This window comes from Dendropsophus ebraccatus, chromosome 1 (genome assembly GCF_027789765.1).
Source record: "Dendropsophus ebraccatus isolate aDenEbr1 chromosome 1, aDenEbr1.pat, whole genome shotgun sequence".
Lineage (NCBI taxonomy): Eukaryota > Metazoa > Chordata > Amphibia > Anura > Hylidae > Dendropsophus > Dendropsophus ebraccatus.
Window position 1 is genome coordinate 180436059 of NC_091454.1, and position 20057 is coordinate 180456115.

The 20057-nt window shown below is 41.3% G+C and overlaps 1 protein-coding gene across 1 annotated transcript in view; it reads right to left on the reverse strand.

Moving 5' to 3' along the window:
• ADAMTS17 (ADAM metallopeptidase with thrombospondin type 1 motif 17) overlaps nucleotides 1-20057 on the reverse strand; it is a 191678-nt gene that overhangs the window by 53129 nt on the left and 118492 nt on the right. Inside the window, exons 13-15 of the mRNA XM_069985227.1 lie at nucleotides 16951-17117; nucleotides 15814-15941; nucleotides 6761-6881 (exon numbers count right to left, since the gene is read on the reverse strand). Of these exons, the coding sequence (XP_069841328.1) occupies nucleotides 6761-6881; nucleotides 15814-15941; nucleotides 16951-17117 (416 nt within the window). The remainder of the gene's footprint in view (nucleotides 1-6760; nucleotides 6882-15813; nucleotides 15942-16950; nucleotides 17118-20057) is intronic.

Here is a 20057-nt window from a genome sequence, read left to right on the forward strand (position 1 = left end):
CTGTACACTGTAAGTAATAGGAAGTACATAGCTGGGACAAGACATAAGTGTTTAAAGTGTATGCTCACCTTTCAACATCATTTATCAGTTCAGATCTAGGTATAATCTACACAAGGTCAGTAAATTTGAAGGGTCATTGCATTATGTATATAGTAGTGATGCTGAGTGACAGCATTAGTTATAGTCAAGAGCTGCATTATAAACTTCTGGGGCTTCAGAGCTTAAATCTCCCTGCATTCTTTTCAGGTTCTGCATGACTTGCTCTGATCATCTGCATTCAAGGATATCACTACCCGATGTACTGGTTAAATGCTTTGACAGGGTTATGGTAGCCTGAAGGAGGCCAATGAGTGTCCTCTTGGCTGTTGTCTGGCTCGTATATTTCTGTAAGTTTAAAAAAAAGATTTATAGGGGAACGGCTGTGGATATAGAGTACCTGGATTTTGCAAAAGCGTTTGACACAGTTCCTCATGGGCGTCTGATGGGTAAGTTAAGGTCTATGGGTTTGAAAAGTCTGGATTGAAAACTGGCTTAATAATCGTACCCAGAGAGTGGTGGTCAATGATTCCTACTCCGAATGGTCCCCGGTAATAAGTGGTGTACCCCAAGGGTCAGTACTGGGCCCCCTTCTGTTTAACTTGTTTATTAATGATATTGAGAATGGAATTAACAGCAATGTTTCTATCTTTGCAGATGACACCAAGCTTTTAGTACAGTACAGTCTATGGAGGATGTGCAGATGTTACAAGCTGACTTAGACTCACTGAGTGTTTGGGCGTCCACTTGGCAAATGAGGTTCAATGTGGATAAATGTAAAGTTATGCACCTGGGTACTAATAACCCGCATGCATCATGTGGATATAGAGTACCTGGATTTTGCAAAAGCGTTTGACACTGTCCCTCATGGGCGTCTGATGGGTAAGTTAAGGTCTATGGGTTTGGAAAGTCTGTAACTGGATTGAAAACTGGCTTAATAATCGTACCCAGAGAGTGGTGGTTAATGATTCCTACTCCGAATGGTCCCCGGTAATAAGTGGTGTACCCCAAGGGTCAGTACTGGGCCCCCTTCTGTTTATCTTGTTTATTAATGATATTGAGAATGGAATTAACAGCAATGTTTCTATCTTTGCAGATGACACCAAGCTTTGTAGTACAGTACAGTCTATGGAGGATGTGCAGATCTGACAAGCTGACTTAGACTCACTGAGTGTTTGGGCGTCCACTTGGCAAATGAGGTTCAATGTGGATAAATGTAAAGTTATGCACCTGGGTACTAATAACCCACATGCATCATATGTCCTGGGGGGAGTTACTCTGGGAGAGTCACTGATAGAGAAGGATCTGGGTGTACTTGTAGATAATAGACTACAGAATAGCACACAATGTCAGTCAGCTGCTTCTAAGGCCAGCAGGATATTGTCATGCATTAAAACAGGCCTGGACTCTCGGCACAGGGTTATAATATTACTGCTTTATAAAGCTTTGGTGCGGCCTCATCTGGAGTATGCTGTCCAGTTTTGGAACCCGATTCATAAAAAGGATGTTCTAGAGCTGGAGAGGGTACAAAGACGGGCAACTAAACTAATAAGGGGAATGTAGCATCTTAGTTATGAGGAGAGATTAAAAGGATTACATTTGTTTAGTCTGGAGAAGAGACGTTTAAGGGGAGATATGATTAATTTATTTAAATATATAAATGGCCCCTACAAGAAATATGGGGAAAAGATGTTCCAGGTAAAACCCCCTCAAAGGACAAGAGGGCACTGCCTCCGCCTGGAGAAAAAAAGGTTCAATCTCCGGAGGCGACAAGCCTTCTTTACCATGAGAACTGTGAATCTGTGAAACAGTCTGCCATAGGATCTGGTCACAGCAAAAACAGTGGAGGGCTTCAAAACAGGAAAGACAAGTCCGTATTAAGTATGTAACTATGTAACTGTATTAAACACATGCATACTTTTACAATGGGACACTGTGGTTGATGGATGCCACTTTATGGTATCTATTAGAGGCTTCAATTCCATCGTGTAGAACAGTCCATACATGTTATGTGAACAGAGCAAAAGCTTCTCAATGGTTTCCAATATCAATTTCTGGAATTGTGAATGCAGCTCTGGATTATAATACTTATCAAGTAAAACATAAATAACACAATGTATAAGCAAAGTTTATTAACTTTATGTTGATTATATATAGATATAAAATGTAAAATTCCTGTAAAGGTGGACATACTCTTTAAGTTGGACAGACAGTGTAAGCAAGACATACTTGGTAGATAGAAAAATACACATAGGTGGGCATGCATTGGATAGTAAGAAACACAGGAAAACACAGGCCACTCATAGTATTCTCATTGGGCTCCTGATGTAGGGTTGGCCAGTAATGCAGATTCCTTCTAGCATCCCCATGTTCATTATCTATTAATGGCATTATTAAGATATCGCCAAGGTTTTATCTACATTGGCACTTTTTGAGCTGCATTTCCTTCATTTCATGTGGCATCAGGAACTGATGGAGGATAAACAATTACACAGATTGTTGATGTTACTGATGAGTATTAAAGAGGTTATCCAGGACTACTACAGGACTTGGCCTATCTTTTTTTTTCCATTTGTCTGAATAAATAATGAAGGGTATGCTCATAATCTCATAATATGTATATGCAAAAAAAGAAATCCAACTAGTCTATGGATGGGGATGCCATACTTCTGAAGACTAGTGATTAACCTGGCTGCAATATGAGTGACCAGTATGAGTATGAGTGACACGTCAATGCTTACATTGGTAATATGGACACAACGTGAAAGCTTATTGTACAAAAATAAATAAATAAATATTCCTGAAAAACCATCAAAGGTCAACATCAAAGGATTCATGCAAAATCCTACAGATAACCAATGGATTTGTACATGAGAAGGGGCCACACAAGGAAGTCAATGTCAGTCTGAGCAAACCCCAAGATCAGCATAAAATTTCTTTTGTAACTGTTTTGTACTCTGGCAAAGCTTGAGCAAACACATGACATCACAAAGGCTTACCAAACCTGCGTGTGAGCTGCTACACTGTAAACAGTCCGTAGATGTTGGGTTTGGCAATGAGATGCTTACGTTGTTCTCATGCCAGACAGTCTGACACTTCATCTGTCATTGTGAGAGATGATGTTGCAGGGCATTGGTCGCCTAACTTGCAAAGTTTGCTAAGCGAAGACTCTAGAGGACGCTATGGGGTCAGATCTTGGTTTAGGCCCAGGATGACATCACAACAGTATTTTTGACACAAACCTTGAAGATCACTATTACCAGGACGGAAGCAGTGGGACTTACACGAAAGGCCAAGACCACACCATCAAACCTAGCAAGCAGCTCTTATTTATCCCTTCATTCACAAACAGAAAGACACATTTATCAAAGTGTTTCTTCAGTATTACATGCTGACAAGGAGCGAGTATTTTATCTCTACTCATGATATTGCACAGAGACCCAGAGCGAATGTGAGAAAAACTTTAAAGGAAAATAGTAGGAAACTGTAGAGTGTTACAGTATGGTTACTACCATGTAGCAGCTTGTAACCATTATAATTAGGACTTGCTTTTTCCCGTACCAGGATACCAGGAAAATTATCAGCCACATGTACATGGCCTTTCCTTACACATGTGTTATTTGGTGGATAAATCCCATCATCACTAAAATCCAATGGCTGCGTCTTCCCATTCACAGTTGCATTTTCTTGTTCAAATGCTTGGAGCCTACATGATTATGCGGGCTCTGCAATCTGTCAAAATTGACTGTTTAGGCTTTGCCATGTGATCAACATTACCAGGCTTTATTGCAGATGTTTTTTTTTTTTTCTGTCATAAACAATCGGATTAAGTCTGGTAATACTGATCACATGGCAAAGCCAAAACTAAAGAAAAAAAAAGGAAAAAAATTATCCTTTGCCTGCCTTAGTTCTTTGAAGTAACACTTTGATAAATCATTCTTTACAGGGCCAACCAATTACAAAGGAAAATCATTTTTAACCCCTTCATTACCACCAAGCATTTACTATACAATTTGGCATGACCTCTGTTTCGGATTATACAATGAGATATTCAATATACTGTATGTAGCTTAACATTCAGTGCCGTGATGTCTGACAGCACTGTTCTTGCATCCCGATGACATAACCAGGACAATTATATTACACTGCGTAAAGGACATTCACAGAATCACTTTGGGATGTATGCAAAGCCTTATCAGATATTCCTCTGCATGGGGTATTAGCACTGGACTGGCAACCGTCCAGACCCCATACATCGGATTTGTTGAGCACATGATTGTATTTTCTTTGCAATTGAGAGAAAAAAATTGTTTACATTAAATATAATACCGATATTATAATTAAAAAGATAAATAAATGTCACATTGACCTTCACATCTGTGAATGCTGTAAATGAAACCTTGAGGAAATGAAAAATTGAGGATTCGGCTAGTATTTTTTTTTATTTGCAGTAGTAAGTAATGCTTCCATTGGAATTGAAGGGGTTAACTATTGTAACCAAGAGGTGGAAGTGACCGATGTAGTTTTGGGTAAAAAAGAAACACCAACCAAACACCAAGCACCACAGGCACCACACAAAGACTACACCGCTCTTACATGTGAAACACTTGGGCACTGGCTTTAGCTTTGTCATGACACACGTGGAAACCTTCTTACAATGACTACTGTTGACTAAGGAACACAAATAGGTCATGAGGTCACAATGTGACAAGTGGACATTTTGACCTGATATGGTCAGTACTTCTATGCTAGAAAAGTAAATAATGCACAGTGAAACTTTCTAAATGTTTTCTACATTTATCCACCTGGCTGAGCAGGGAACAACAGAGAACAATTCACTAAAATGGGACCACATTGTAGTTCACTGCACAACCAGGTGGCTGGGCGTATACAGCAATGTCATCTAGCATTATGCCATCAAATTATGACATGGGAATGGCCATTTATGCCGGGTTCACACACTGTAAAACACTTGCCGTTCTGTGACCCGGCAAAATCACAGAAAGGCCGGTGTCAGTTAAGTTAATTTCTATTGAATTGGGATGCGGGCGCATCCGTGTGTGCCCGCATCCCAATTTACCATAGTACACAATGGAAAGTGCAGCCGGAGCCGCACTCTCCATTGTGTGAGCTGTCAGGGTTGTGTGGCAGCTATTCAATGAATAGTGGCCCCACAAAAGTGACATGTCAGTTTTCGTAGCAAGCGCTTGCAATCCCAGCCGGAGCGTATACTGTGTGTATACACTCTGGCCGGGATTCCATTGTCTGCAGCACAATGTAATTTTTCTATTAATCACGGCCGTTGTTGCAAATCGGCCGTGATTAATAGAAGATATGCGCTGCGTGAACTAAGCCTTAAGGTGTGAATATAATAAGAATGAGCAGTATGGCTATTTTCCTGCTTTGGTGATGAATTTAGAATGTTAAAGTATAGTAAATATAAAATATAATAACATAATCACAAGCACGTTTTAATGGAAATAACTATACCTTCAGTATAATAAAGACTTTAATGATTAAAGGGATTATTTAATGAGAACATGTGGTCTCTCTGACTAAATACTTGTATTCCCTATAAAATAAGAATTCTGGAGACTCTTTTCTTATAACTGCATGTTGAGCCGTTCCTCAGTTATTCCTCCCAGAACTTTATGAGTAAATTGCCAACTAGGTGTTACCTGTTGGGTCGCTACACTGTCTGACACCATCCAATCAAAGCTAGCGTTATGTAGGAACACGCCTCCAAGTAGTACCACCCAGTTGGTTATTTAGTCTTGCATTTGTAGTATAAAAAACAGAAGACAGTACAACACAGAGCTATAAGAATTCATAATCTAGAACCAAGTGTTTTCCTCTCTCACATATCTTGGCATATCCACAAGAGTCTGATAGATATACATTCCACTTCTGAGACCTGCACCCATCTCTACGGCAGTGATTCCAGTTTAATTATTCGTATCACTCTCATCGACAATGTGTTGCGTAAACAGCGTAGCATCGTGGGGTATGCTGTTTCTGTAGTCCCCAAATTAGCTAGCAGGGCCCTTGTTCTAGAAATACAGTAAGTAAAGGTCTCCGAGGTGGAACGTGCATCTTGACTGTCCTGTGCATATGCCAAAATGACTTAATGGGGTATTCCCATCTTAAGTTGTTTATCCACTATTCCAGAACTTGGACCCCCACTGATCCCAGGGGCAAAACTGCCCCCAGAATAAATGATGTGCGCATGCAGTGCTCCATGTATTCTTTATAGGGCTGCCAAACATTTCTGAGCACTGACCTTGGAAATATTCAGCAGCCCCATAGAGAATGAATGGAGAGCGTGCCGTGCATGTGTGGTGCACACCATTCATTCTGGTAACACTTCTATCCCTGTTCTCAGGATAAGTAGAGGTCTCTGCAGTTGGACTCCCAACAGTTTGTTCTACCCATACTATAGATAGGTGGAATACCCTATTAAGCTGATCAGATAGAATATACAAAAGGTGGAGAAACCCAGTGGTTTGGCCAATGATTTGACATGTATTGGGGCAGCCTGATAGTCTGTTGTCCACTAAGCTGCCGCCAGAGAAGGATGACTATAACTTTTCTCTCTTTCCTATAGAAATGAACATGCAAGTATGGCTGATAAGACTGTGTGTGTTCTTGGGGAAGATGCGGAAAGAGCTCAGTTGGATTTCTTGTGAGTGCCAGGTAACAGTCTATGCTGGCCTTACTTACTCACCCATCCCTTTGGTGTGGTTGAAGTCCCCTTTGACAACTTTGCAGGTTTTGCCATCACCATTGCACACCCCACAACGATCTTCTTTGGCAGCAGAACCAATAATCCCATCACAGCCGATTTTCTACATGAAAGACAAGTTGTTACAAATGATTTTTTCCAGATTTTATATGGTGCACATAGTGACGCACAACGAAAAGGAGCCCTTTAAAGATGGACATTATGCAGTTACCTGACCTCTTGTTTTAATATCCTATACTGTTTAGCAGTTTTTGCGCATATGATAGAAGAGACGGATCATTTTGGCATTATTAAGTTTAATACCATTGCTTTACACATAAGGACTAACAATAAATCATAATAAATAATAGTAGTAAGCATGCGTGGTTTCCCTGCAAAGGTAATGCCCACAGATGCAAGGAAAAAGGAAATGTGCATGTCTGACCGCTAAGTAAAGTATTACTAGACTACTAGAATTAAACAGAGGGTTAAGATCCAGGTTTTAAATGGGTTGTGTGAGTTATCTAAAAATCTGACAACCACCTAGACTTACAAATCCTGACTGCTTCCAGCACCATTACTCTGGTCCTCCCCGCTGGCTTTGCTTACATAGCTATCCATGTAACCATGCATCAGCCAATCACTGGCCCAATAGCGGATTACAATAGGTCTGTTTCGGGTGGTAGCCAGGGGCCCTAAGCTCCTGGGGGCCCATGGCCACCCAAAAAGGCTGACAGTGGTGAAATGTCTCCTGGCTTTTGTTCTGCCATGATTTGCAAAAAATCGTGGCTTTTCTACAGCAATTTTACCCAATTCAGGGCATTATGACATTATCTATCCTGCACTATGAACACCACGCTAGTGTTGCCATAGTTACAGTGGGGTGGAGGGGCCCAGGCTTGGTGAACAGCCCTGGGCCTATGTTAAAGTTAATCTGCCTCAGCACTGGCCCACCACCCCTGTGCCATATACTACTCGGACTAGACATATAATTGCTGCAATGTGAAGAAAACCGGTGGAAAGGATCAACACTAAAGGCGGAACTGGATGTCTTTTGTTTTGTAACTATGTAAAGGTTCTCTTGACATAATCCCACGTGATCAAATTTTAGAAAAATCTGACAACCCTTTTAAGGGGAAAAAAAACAACAAGAATTATTGATTATTTTACTTTTAGAACCCCTTTAACCAAACCATCTATGTGATCTTTGACATTCCCTTTTAAATAGTGCTATGACCCTTTCCTTTTGAGGATCGGTAGGGGACTTTCCAATTAAAGAATTTCCTAGTATTATGCCATCAATTCCTATAATGTAAAAATCTATATGTAGAATGCTGTGTGGCCAAACATGCTTTGGTTTGCCTCTTATGCCCATAGGAGGGTACACATTGGGCACTTTAAATGAAAATCAAAATGTCTGGCACTGAAGCAAACAAGGTAGCTGAAAGCAAATGAAAAGATGGCTTTGTGATTTAGGGCTCAGTGGTCTGTAAGCAGTTCCAGCTGCCAGCTGTCAGAATACAATGAGTTTAGAACGGCCATTTTTAAATATGTATTTTGTATGTATATCCCGAAGAAGTACACAAAGAGGAGGAAATGATATAGTGCAGCGCTCCAGGACAAAGGTGGTCTCCCCCTAATACTAATTTAATAAGGAAGCGGGGTAGAAGAGCCGAGCATCACATGAGGGAAGTTGACACCATCTCTCCATAATACAACCAGTACACAGAGGGGAACTGGGAAATGGAGGTTAAATGTTACTGTAATCAAGGTGATATAGAGAGGGGCCTCGCAGGGACTCATGTTACTGACTTGCCAAAGACAGCTTAACTGCAACTATTAACCCATTTCCCACAGAGATCAACACTCATGCAGTCTACTGCCATGGTATGAAAGGATACACCGTAAACCTGAGCACCTTTTACAAACACTTCCAGCAGATTACAGGTTAAAACAATGGCAGCAGGGGAGTAATATCTGGAATTAGGTACAACAGTGTCGGCCCAGTTACTGTGGTTTTACAGCAAACAAGGTCAATGCTCCGACCCAAATCAAGTCAGAAACATCTCAGCGAGTTGACGTAGTTCCTAATGTCTCCCATATGTTACTGTATTAACCAGTCTCACAGGGTGATTTACCCTTATGGATGCCAGATGTTATACCAGGGACTATATTTTCCAATGTGAGGTTCTGATAATATGAGGAAAGGCTGCCATGCACTTTAGATATACAGAGGATTAGTTGCCACTGTATCAGAGGTATACAGAATGTAGAATAAAGGGTTAAATATAATATATGGGATTGTCAGTGGAATTAGGGCACTCCATACATTCAGATTTCATGGATCCCTCCTAATGCCACCAATACCTTCCTGATCCACTGAAGGCATTGATCACTAAGCCCCTCTAAACTAGCTATCCATGGGCTCAGATACTATGAGAGGCTATGACGTCATTACATTTATTTACCTTTTCAGTCTGGCACAGAAAAACATAGCACTTACATGAGTACTAGATGACCTGCTAGTGGCAGGAACAGGGGTTAAAGCACCATCTTAAAGGGAAACTATCAGCAGGTTTGTGCAAATGAACCTGCTGATATCTCCCTGCAGCCATGTACCTCATTTTTCCGGGGTCGCTCTTCTCTTCTTTGTTTGTCCTGCAGTTTCAGAGTACTTTAATAGAAATAAATATGTAAATGAGCCTGTTGGGAGCACTGGGGGTGTTCCTTAGCCTCCAAGTGCACCATTCGGCCCAAACGCCTCAGTCTAAAAAACTGCTAAAAATCCATCTTAAAAGACTACACTCAGCTCACTGGAAGATCAGATTACAAGCTGCCTATTAAGGTCCATGTACTGGTGAGGGGATAGGAAAAGAGAGCTGCATAATAAAACAGAAAGGGACATATAGAAAGGCTAATGAAAGATTTAGTGAGTTTTATATATCTCCTAGTGCTTTATTTAAAGCTTATACTGCTCAGTACTGCTACTGTATCTAATGTCATCAGTGCCACTGCTGCTTCTGAGAGTGTATTAAATAAATACAGGAGAGCAGGATGTCCTCACTGTGTGCTGTGTATGGGAGACATCATAACAGCCGGTCTATACCCACTAGCTTAGGGACAACTAAAAATTATGGAGCCTGCAGAGGGGAAACCTGGTGAACACGCCACATAAATGTTACAAGGAAGGACTCTTGAGCGCAAACAACGGCCGGAATTATAGTTGATCATCATCAATATAGTTTTACAACAATGCCCGTGTTTTGCGTTAAACTGCTGTTCACTAAAAAAACAGCCTTTGTTAGTGCGTAATGGGAGCATAGCCTTAAAGTGACTGTACCACCAGGCCCAGGCTGAAGCACTGGAGGCGGGCCGACCCACCCTTAGTGGGAGGAAACCCTAGTCCCTCTATGATAGGGTTCCATTGATTCTAATGGAGTCACGTCATGGAGGGGCTGGAGTTTCTTCCCACTATAAGGGTGGGTCGGCCCGCCTCCAGTGCTTTAGCCTGGGCCTGGTGGTACAGTCACTTTAAGCTGGGTTCACTGTGTGTATTGTTGCGTTTTTAACTGTAATTTTTTTGTTGTTGTTGATGAACTCACATAGAGAACCTGGGATTTCATCACCCAAAACAAAAAGGTAAGCTAAAACACAAATAAAACAGCAAAGTGTGAAACCAGCCAGTTGCATTCTTTGATTGATAGGTAGCTGCTTTGGTGAACGCACAGACTATTCTAATAACCGTTACAGTGTTGCACGGTTTATATTTTCGGCAGTCAAAAACACATAAAGAAGACTCTTCAACTGCTACATGACAGCACTGCCTATCCCCCAGTGATCATCTGTTTTCACTTGGGGAAGCCAAGGGCAGCCACACACTGTAGTATTGCAATGAACACGTGCCCATAAAACATGTTGTCATCCACAGTATTTACAAAGGATCATCTTTGCTTGTATACACGCACATGTGTGAATTCTGTTGAAAAAGTAGAAAAGAAACTTTTTCTAGTAAAAAAAAAAAAAATCAGCGTACTTCACTGAGTGGCTGAGCGGCCCTGAGACATAGCGTCTCGGGCGGCGTCAGACACCAGGAAGCGGCCGGGTACCGGAGCGCCGCAATGAATGACCCGCCGCTGGAACCGGGGAGGTGAGTGGACGTCTTTTATTTCAGCCACCTCCTCCCTGGTCCCCCCCAGAAAGTGCCCCCATGCTGGAGCACCCCTTTAAGACCCCTTTAATCACAGTCATTGTTACAATGGCCATGATTGCTGCGGTACTTACGTTGTGCTGCAGGCTGAGGGAATCCTGGACAGAGTGTATACACATGGTCACGGAATGGTCAGTCTTGTACAGCGTGTGAACATAGCCTAAAGGGGTATTTCAATTAAAAAAAAATCTTTCAAATCAACTGGTGCCAGAAAGTTATATAGATTTGTAATTTACTTCTTTAAAAAATATCCAGTCTTCCAGTACTTATCAGCTGCTGTATGTCCTACAAGAAGTGGTATTCTTTCCAGTCTCGAGAGCAGGAGAGGTTTTCTATGAGGATTTGCTGCTGCTCTGCACAGTTCCTGTCACGGAGAGAGGTGGCAGAATAGAGCAGTGTGTCAGACTGAAAAGAATACACCACTTCCTGCAGGACATACAGCAGCTGATAAATACCGGAAGACTTGAGATTTTTAATAGAAGTAAATTACTAATCTTTAACATTTTCTGGCACCAGTTGATTTGAAAGAAAAAAAGAATTGGAGAACAACCCCTTTAATGTTAAGCAGAGTACAAGCAGAGATTCAGCAAGTATTTCTCATCACAAGAGGAAGGGGAAAATTGTCTCACTGTGACTGCCAAGGCAGAAAGATGTCTAGGTATGGCAGCTGAGCATACCAGAGAAAGACTGAAAAAGTTATACTATGCATGTATTCATAAGGATGGGATATAACTAGAGATGAGCGAACCTCGAGCATGCTCGAGTCCATCCGAACCCGAACTTTTGGCATTTGATTAGCGGTGGCTGCTGAACTTGGATAAAGCCCTAAGGCTATGTGGAAAACATGGATATAGTCATTGGCTGTATCCATGTTTTCCAGACAACCTTAGAGCTTTATCCAAGTTCAGCAGCCGCCACTAATCAAATGCCGAACGTTCGGGTTCGGATGGACTCGAACCCGAACCCGGTTCGCTCACCTCTAGATATAACCCGATCAGTTATGGTACTTTAAAATGGCCATCCCAGAAATAGCTTCAGAGACAAGATAAGAGAATGAATATTCATGTCCCAAACTAACAGACTAAAAATGGGATTTAGATGCTAAATGTTAGACTGCCAGGGACCCCACATCCGGGACCTTCCCAATGAGTGAGGTGAGAAGGAGCTTGAAGTAGCACTAGAGCATGCATTGTGTCCTGCCATGCAAACTCTATGGAAGTGACACAAAGCCAAAATGAAGAGAGTAAATCAGACCAAATAATGTACAGTATTTCTCCTGTGGAAGTATAGTCTACTGGTAGTGAAGCAGAGCAGCATCCGAGATCTTGGCATCTTGTCGCATCCTGACAATTAAAGCAGAGACATAGACTGACTCTAGTGCTGAAAGCTATAAAGCTCGGTTATGTGACACAGAAACATTTCAGGAATTAGCTCCAATCTTTTCACTTTTCTGGAATGCAGAGCAACAGTTGAATTGCTCAAGTTTTCCTTTGCTAATATGTGTTCCAGCATCCCTGGCTTCCCCTATATTTATTGTATTATGGTCCTAAAAAGTACACAGAAAAATCAATAGTGTGTACCCAGAACAAAAGAGGAATGTATTAAAGGAACACATACTTTTGTAACATCAGTTCTATTTTATCTTTGCATTTATACATAGTCTAAAGGATTCTCTATTGCACACTACTCTTCTCTTTCTCCAGCCTATGTGAGCTGTCCCTCAGGGCTTCTCTCCCTCTTGTCAATTCTTTGAGCCGGTAAGTAACCCCCACAACATTTCTGCTATTTGTAACAGTGAGAGGGCAGAAAGTATGTCTGATGGATTTAGCTTATCTCTTATTGTCATGGTTGGAAATGATCAAGAAAGACAATATAGAAAGTTGAAAACAATTGCAAAGGTGTCTCTTTAAGTGGGATGTGCTTCTTGCTTCATACATTTGTCATCAGTATTTGGCTATGTTCACACAACATTTTTTTTCAGCTCCGTTTAAAATGATATCCACTATTTTGAGTCTAAAATAACAGACGTAATTTAGCTGTCTGGCCTCCCCTTAGTGCAATGACTGGTGTTTGCACACTATTCTAGTTTGGAGTTACTAATTGCCCTTTGAGTTTGTTTTAATTGAAAAGTCCATTGAATTCAATAGTAAAAACGGAGAAAGAACGGTGGAAAAAGAAAAACTGTGTGTGAACAACTAAAAAAAAACGTCCGCTGTTTGCAAAAAACGTTCATTATTTTGACGTCATCGGTTAAAACGTCCGTTATTCAATACATAGTGCACATTGGACTTCCATCTTTCCATTGACTTCAATGCATTGCCATTGCAGTCAGTTAAATCGCGGCAAAAACTGACGTTTTCTAAAATATCAAAACCGAGCGCCTTTTCTTTATTTTTGACATTGTGTGAACATAGCCTTTCAGTGTTTTCATTAGAATGAATGCAAGACTGATCAATAGATATTTTCCACAAATATAAACCATTGCACAGTGAGTAGGTTAACAAACCTGAAATGAGAATTTACACTACAGCAAAAAGAGTAAGAAGAGCTTAGAGAATGCAGTTTACTGCCGTGTTCCAGCAACTCACAGGTTGGAAGTTCACATTACTGAAAAGCTAAATCCTGTGCTACATTTGTGACTTATTCCGCTGAACACATCCCTCCGTTCTTCCTCCACTTCCCAAACCTGCTGATTGAGCACTTCCAGCAGTTTGCTGGCATAGAACCCTCCCAGCTGTTCTGTAGAACTCTTTCCATCTCGCTATCTGATTAACACAGCTTTATGAGACAATCGGAATAACATGCACTCTTACCCCAAAGCAAATGTGCACATACATATGTAGTCAGAACTTGCTGGACTCTATGTATGTGTTCACATAAACAGTGCAGAACTGCAGTTAAGAAAATAAGTGCAGTATTGCGGTTAAAGCAAGTTTTTTCTTGAGGAGGTCCGAATGGTAAGGAAAGCTAACAAGGCATTCCGGAGATTTGTTGTTTTGAATAAGATCAAGGAGGTGGTAAAGATTTTAAAAAATTATACTTACCATCCCCTCAGCCCTGTTTCCGCTGTTACAGAGCTCCATCCTGATGCACATCACTTCCTGTGTACAAGGTTGGCACGTGTAGCTGCCTGCTCAGCCAATCAGTGGCCACCACTGCATTCCCAGACTGGCTGAGTGGGCAAGTGCTTGTTCTGATCAGAAACACAGGAGCCTGTCCTGTACGGACTTACAGCTTTTCCCCTATACATTGCTGGTGTCTACCAAAATGACTTTTCACTGAATCAGATCCACAAGGTGGGTTGGGCTTTCTGCGGCAGGCAACCCCCAGGTCGCTACACCTGGCTTGGCTTGCTAGCGGTGGCAGGCAAGGCGCAGCTGAAGACACGTAGGCAGGACAGCAGGCAGGATCACAGCAGGAATCTCAGGCAGGACTCACAGGACAGGAACCAAGAGTCAAAGGCAGGGAAGCTGGGACCACAAGCTAAGGGTTAGCATGCAGAGGCTCCAACAGGGGTGAGTCAGGGCAGGTGAGACCAGGGGAGTGTTAGGTGCAAGGAACCAATCAAGGGCGGCAGGAACGGGTGCGGCGGCGGCACGATGCATGGGTCGCCGCTGCAGCAGTAACAGGAATACCTCAAGCCACTGCAACCACCAAGAACTGCATTGGGATCAGAAGACTACTAACCTAACCACCTTAGTAATTCCTACTTTCATGACCACCACACAATGTATCCCTGGGCTTCTGCCAATGCTTCTATCCACCCCATACAAATGTACACCTTGTAAAACGTGCATGTGTTCTAAACTCCCTCTGGCAGCAGCTTATCTCCATCATTACAAAAGGATCAAGAAGTTGCAATCCAACTTTCCCAATCCTTCTCTTCCCTCAAATCTGCCCCTATACACATCACATGGTTACTGATCCTGGCGAAAAAGGTGGGTTTGGCCTACACATATCTAATGTGCATGATCAACTTAAGACCTGGTCCTATAAGAAATATAGCAACAACTTATACTTGTTTCATTCTGACACCTTGCTTCCCAACCAAGATTCCAAGTAAGATCTTGTTCAGAACATAGAACCTGCCAAGAATGATGAAATACTCTGCCATACGCGCACCAAACTACTTTAGTAACAGAGGTTCTAGGAGCAATGCTTTTTGCAATCTGGTAGAAATAATAATAATAAAAAAAGAACAAACATTAACCCCTTCTGAACATTTGATGGACATATATGTTTGAAATGGCCAGGTATTGGAGATAGCACCAACGCCTTGTTCAACACTGGTCTGTCTACTGACCACTGACGGGTATAAAGTAACATTGATACAGCTTCTATTGGTTGGCACATTACATGATTTGCCTGAATACAGATCACGTCAGCACTTGTGAGACTATTGTAACGCCTGCAGAGATAGATGACTGTAGCGGAGTTAGTGAACAATGTTGCTTCCATTAGTTTTTACATGTATATTTTGTTAAAGAAACTCTTGATGTAGTCAGTAAATGATGTGGAGTTTCCCTTACCTAGATTCAATAAGCAGCCTGTCTATGTCTTCTGTGATTTTAGAGAAAGTCTAACAATACACAACTCTTTTTTTGTTTGAAATGAATATAAACTTCTGTACAGAATGTAAATAAATAGAGAAAGCATAATTATCAGAAATGAGGGGCTAGTTTATACTACCGAGAAATGGGAATCTCTGCTCCGCATGATAGCAGAAGATGGAAACCAGCAAACAGTATGAAGGCGATAGAACATTACTTCATCTTGCCCTAGACTATCAAACAAAGTAACCCGAGAAGAGTACAAAAGTGCTTGCAAAAAAAAACGTGAGTTACTCCACCTGGCACCTGCCATGAACGCAGAGATCCGCCTCGTAGGGACCACATGGTGTTCCATCTAGGACTCTGTCTGACACCAGCACTGGGGTATCTCGGCCAACAGGGGTACAATATAACTCACATGGCTTATCTGGAAGATAAATAGAAAGAATAACATGAAATTGACACGTAATAAAAAGCCTCTGACATGTCAAAATGTTGATTGATTGTGGTTTAGGCGTTCAAACACTGGCCAATCACTAGAATGAGCTGGGGGAACTGTGTGCTAAGCACATTCCCATCTCAGTACCATATGACAGAGATAGACACTTAAAGGGGTTGGCCACTTTATAGTAAAATAGTTTAGTGTACAGTATTAGTAAGTGTATATACTCACAGCAGCTCCCTGTGTACCCCATGGAGCTAAATTGAGACTCCCCTTCTCCAGGCTGTGCTGTCCTGCTCTCTGGTGAGTCTGTCCATAATATGGCCGACATGGAGGAGCATATGGCCATGTCCCACCCCAATTGTCCACCACTGAGCCTGTATTTGCCAATGGAGAACACGTGGGGGGTGGAGCATGGTCACAAGCTTCTCCATGTCAGCCATCTTATGGACAGCCTCACCACAGAGCAGGACAGCCCAGCCTGGAGGAGGGGAGTCTGATTTTAGCTCTATGAGGTACATTAGGGAGCTGCTGTCAGTAAGAGCTGTGAGTACACTTACTAATACTGTACACTGAGCAATTTTACCAACCCCTTTAATGTAAGTCTATAGAACCATCTTGATAACTATTTCTCTCCCTGCTTATTGTAGCACACACTCAGACCCAGAATGATTAAAACTTTTGTCATGTCTGCACTTTTATGTTTACAACACTTTAATAAGACTAGGACTGTGTTTGCATATGTTCGGTGATCAAGCATAGTTGCCAGTTGTACCAGCTCAAAAAACGGGGCAGCATTTTTACCTGGTTCAACCATACCAGATCATCTATAGGTCCAGTACCAAACCCCATTTCACCCTATGGGGCACTGGATAGGATAGCAGGTGCAGATCCAGAGTGTTGCATCAGTTGTTCCCACTTAGTACAGGTCCAGACTGTTGGACACATGTGAATCCAACTTAACAAATTAAAGATAAAAGACAGAAAGGCTTACCATCCATGATGACAGCTGTAAGGAGGCTTTTCTTCTTGTTGACATTACGGTCATTAGATTGACACTGATGGTCCCTAAAACTGGCACCTCCTTTGGGACATGGTGAATTCTCACAAACCATGTGCTCCACGCTGGTCCCTTTACAGCTCTGACCACCAAGTCCAGGACTGCCAAAAAGATAATATCTGATCAATATCTGAGTGCTGACGTTCTCTCCTTCTGACCTCTAACGAATGTCTATCATGTAGACTTTATTCTACCTCTAACAACAGTACAGAAAAAAAATATTTCCAATGCCTGCTTCATGTTTCCTGGAAGTCTTTCAGTATGCAGGTTAATAAATCTGTACTTGAATTAGGTCTGGACTAATGCTGTGTCTATCCACATAACAGAGTTACATTTCCGTTCCTTCTCCTACTAATACAACCAGCTCATTACAATGATTTATGAGACACATTTGCAAACTCTTCTGGAACGCTAAACAACAATTCTGCAGAAATACTGAGAAAAATGTTCACTTTTGTATGGAAAAGAATGTAAGTAATAAGCCGTCATCAGAATTACATAAAGAAAGACTAGACATTAATATGATAGGTGAAATATATTGTACAAGTTGCAATTCCTTATAATACGCATCCCATAGAAAATTCATGTGACACAGTTTAAGTCAAATACAGTAACTACATTGTTCCCCATATTTCAAGGCCATATATCAATGAGCTGGTTGTACATTCTGGATGAAGATTCTGTAGCACAAGAGGGAAGATTCTTTACATGGACATTACCTTACTTCAAAGAATCAAATGGTACTAGTGCATGGATATTTGGATATTTTTTATTTTAATTTACTTAGTATCACATATATTTATTTCCTAGAGATAGATGTTAATGCAGCTACCTCCCTGAATAATTTACAGTTGACTCAACAAAATGTAGAACTTGCAATAATAAGTTACAATCCCACTTTTACTGCTGACTTTTTACGTATCTGATACAGTGAATATACCTACCATTTTCTCATTACTTCTCCACCTACTGTTAATAATGAAGTCATACTATCCACTTTTACTGTAGGGTGTAAAGCAAAATGGATTTCCTTGAACCATTCTGCAGTGCACCCTTTCTGACCACTAGAGGTCAGCACCTGAGGTAGTTGAATCAGAAGAGGGTAAGAAAAGATGTTGTTTGCAAAAGGAACTGTTCAGATATTGAAGTAAGGACTTTTTATATGTAATACTAAATAGGTAGACAGTGCATTTGGAATGAAATGTAAGTGTGAACTGGATGGGCATGAACCCCAAAGATTGGAATCTTCTAGTAAACTCAGACTTTACATTAATTATTTTAGGGAGTGCCTGTCCCGAAAAATAACTTTTCACATGATCAGACATGTCAAAAGTTATTGATCACAGCAGGTGAGATCTGCTGTGATCAGGAGATAAAGCCAGGGAAAGAGCATGGCGGCCGTGTCATTCACTTCCCGGCCGTACCTCCACAATAGCCAATTCCGACAATGTAAGTCTATGAGGCTTAGTGGTTGGCCAGGTATTGGATCACGTCGATGTTGCTCTCCCTCCTAGGCTATATCTCCTGATCACAGTGGGTTTCAGCAGTGAGACCCAATGTGATCAATAGCTTTTGACATGTCTGATGACATGTCAAAAGTTATTTTTCATGACAGGTACGGATACATTAGAAATGGAAAAATGAATTAGTTTTTAACTTAATCAGTTTGCAGCCTGCTCCTAGTCTCAGTCTCTACATTCTACTTTTACTCTCCACAGCCGAGTTCATTCTCAACCTACCTTAAATGTGCTTTCCTCCCTATGTACAGCCATGTACTGCTCTTCATGTATGCTCTCCAAATTCTCTACTCTCTGAGCAGCTCTGTCCTACTCTCTCCCTCTCCTTGAAGCTCCTAATACTTAATGGAAGGGGGAGGAGAAAGACTGACAGATTTTTCTTATCTCTCTCTGGTAGGAAATTTTTAATGAAGACAATTTAGGAAGCTTCTTGAAGGTAGTCCGTTCATTTTGATCCCCTAGTTTGTCTTCTTATCCTCCATCATGTACTTTATGTATGTTTATGTCCCTGCCTAAATGTTTGTTTTTTGACTATACTTACAGCAGTAACTGTTGTTTATCTTTACTTAGCCTCAATTATAGAAGATCTGCAAAAACATAAGGTGGTGTTTCCCAGTTTGTATAGAACACTGCAACGGTCTAGCCTTATGTCTCTGGTAAAATCATATCATTGTGCAGCACAGCAGCCTTTATGCCTCCACCAGCCGGTAAAGTCTATCGGTATAAGCAGTTCTACAGGTAGCCACATGAATTGACCTGCCTTCTAGTAAATTGTAATCTTTTGCTTGTAAGCTGTTATTTATTTAATTACTCTACAATCACTCTACATTAATTTTTGCAACATCCCAGCCATGTAGTCTTGTTGCTTTATGCAGAAAGTATAAAACGTCTCCAAGAAACTATGCAATGCTACGGGGGAGTTACGGGTCACTTGAGACAAGTTAATTAATACGTACAAAATGTATGTAGAGTGTTGGAAATGACAAAGTTGATACTACTTGCCAACACTGCCTGTCAACCTTTTTGACCCTTTGTACTGTTTTCTTTGCTTTTACTAAGTAATCTGCCTTGCAAAGCAACAGGGAAAAAAACAGGACAGGATTCCATGCCCTAGTTATACATCTAGGACCACCTGCTACATTGTATATTGTGGGAGGACGGTTCATTTAATGAAACCCTTTCTCCCCCTGCCCTGGAGATACCTGGCGAATGCTGAATCTGCAGAACGTATACAATACCACAGGCAAGACTTTTGGAGAAGTGAAAACTATTTAGTGACACATAATGCTCTAACTATTGTATCTCTATCATGATCTAACCTGCCATGATGCAAACAGATTCATAGTACATATGTGTTATGGTATAGGCATATGTGGAAGATACTGGGATGCACTTGCATTACATACTGCCAAAAGCATCATATCAAGTATATCAAGTATAAAATCTTTTCTTACCAATGGCTAGAACTGGGGCTGCTGGTAACGCAAGGTTACATTCTGGATGTACATACAATAGGCTGACCTG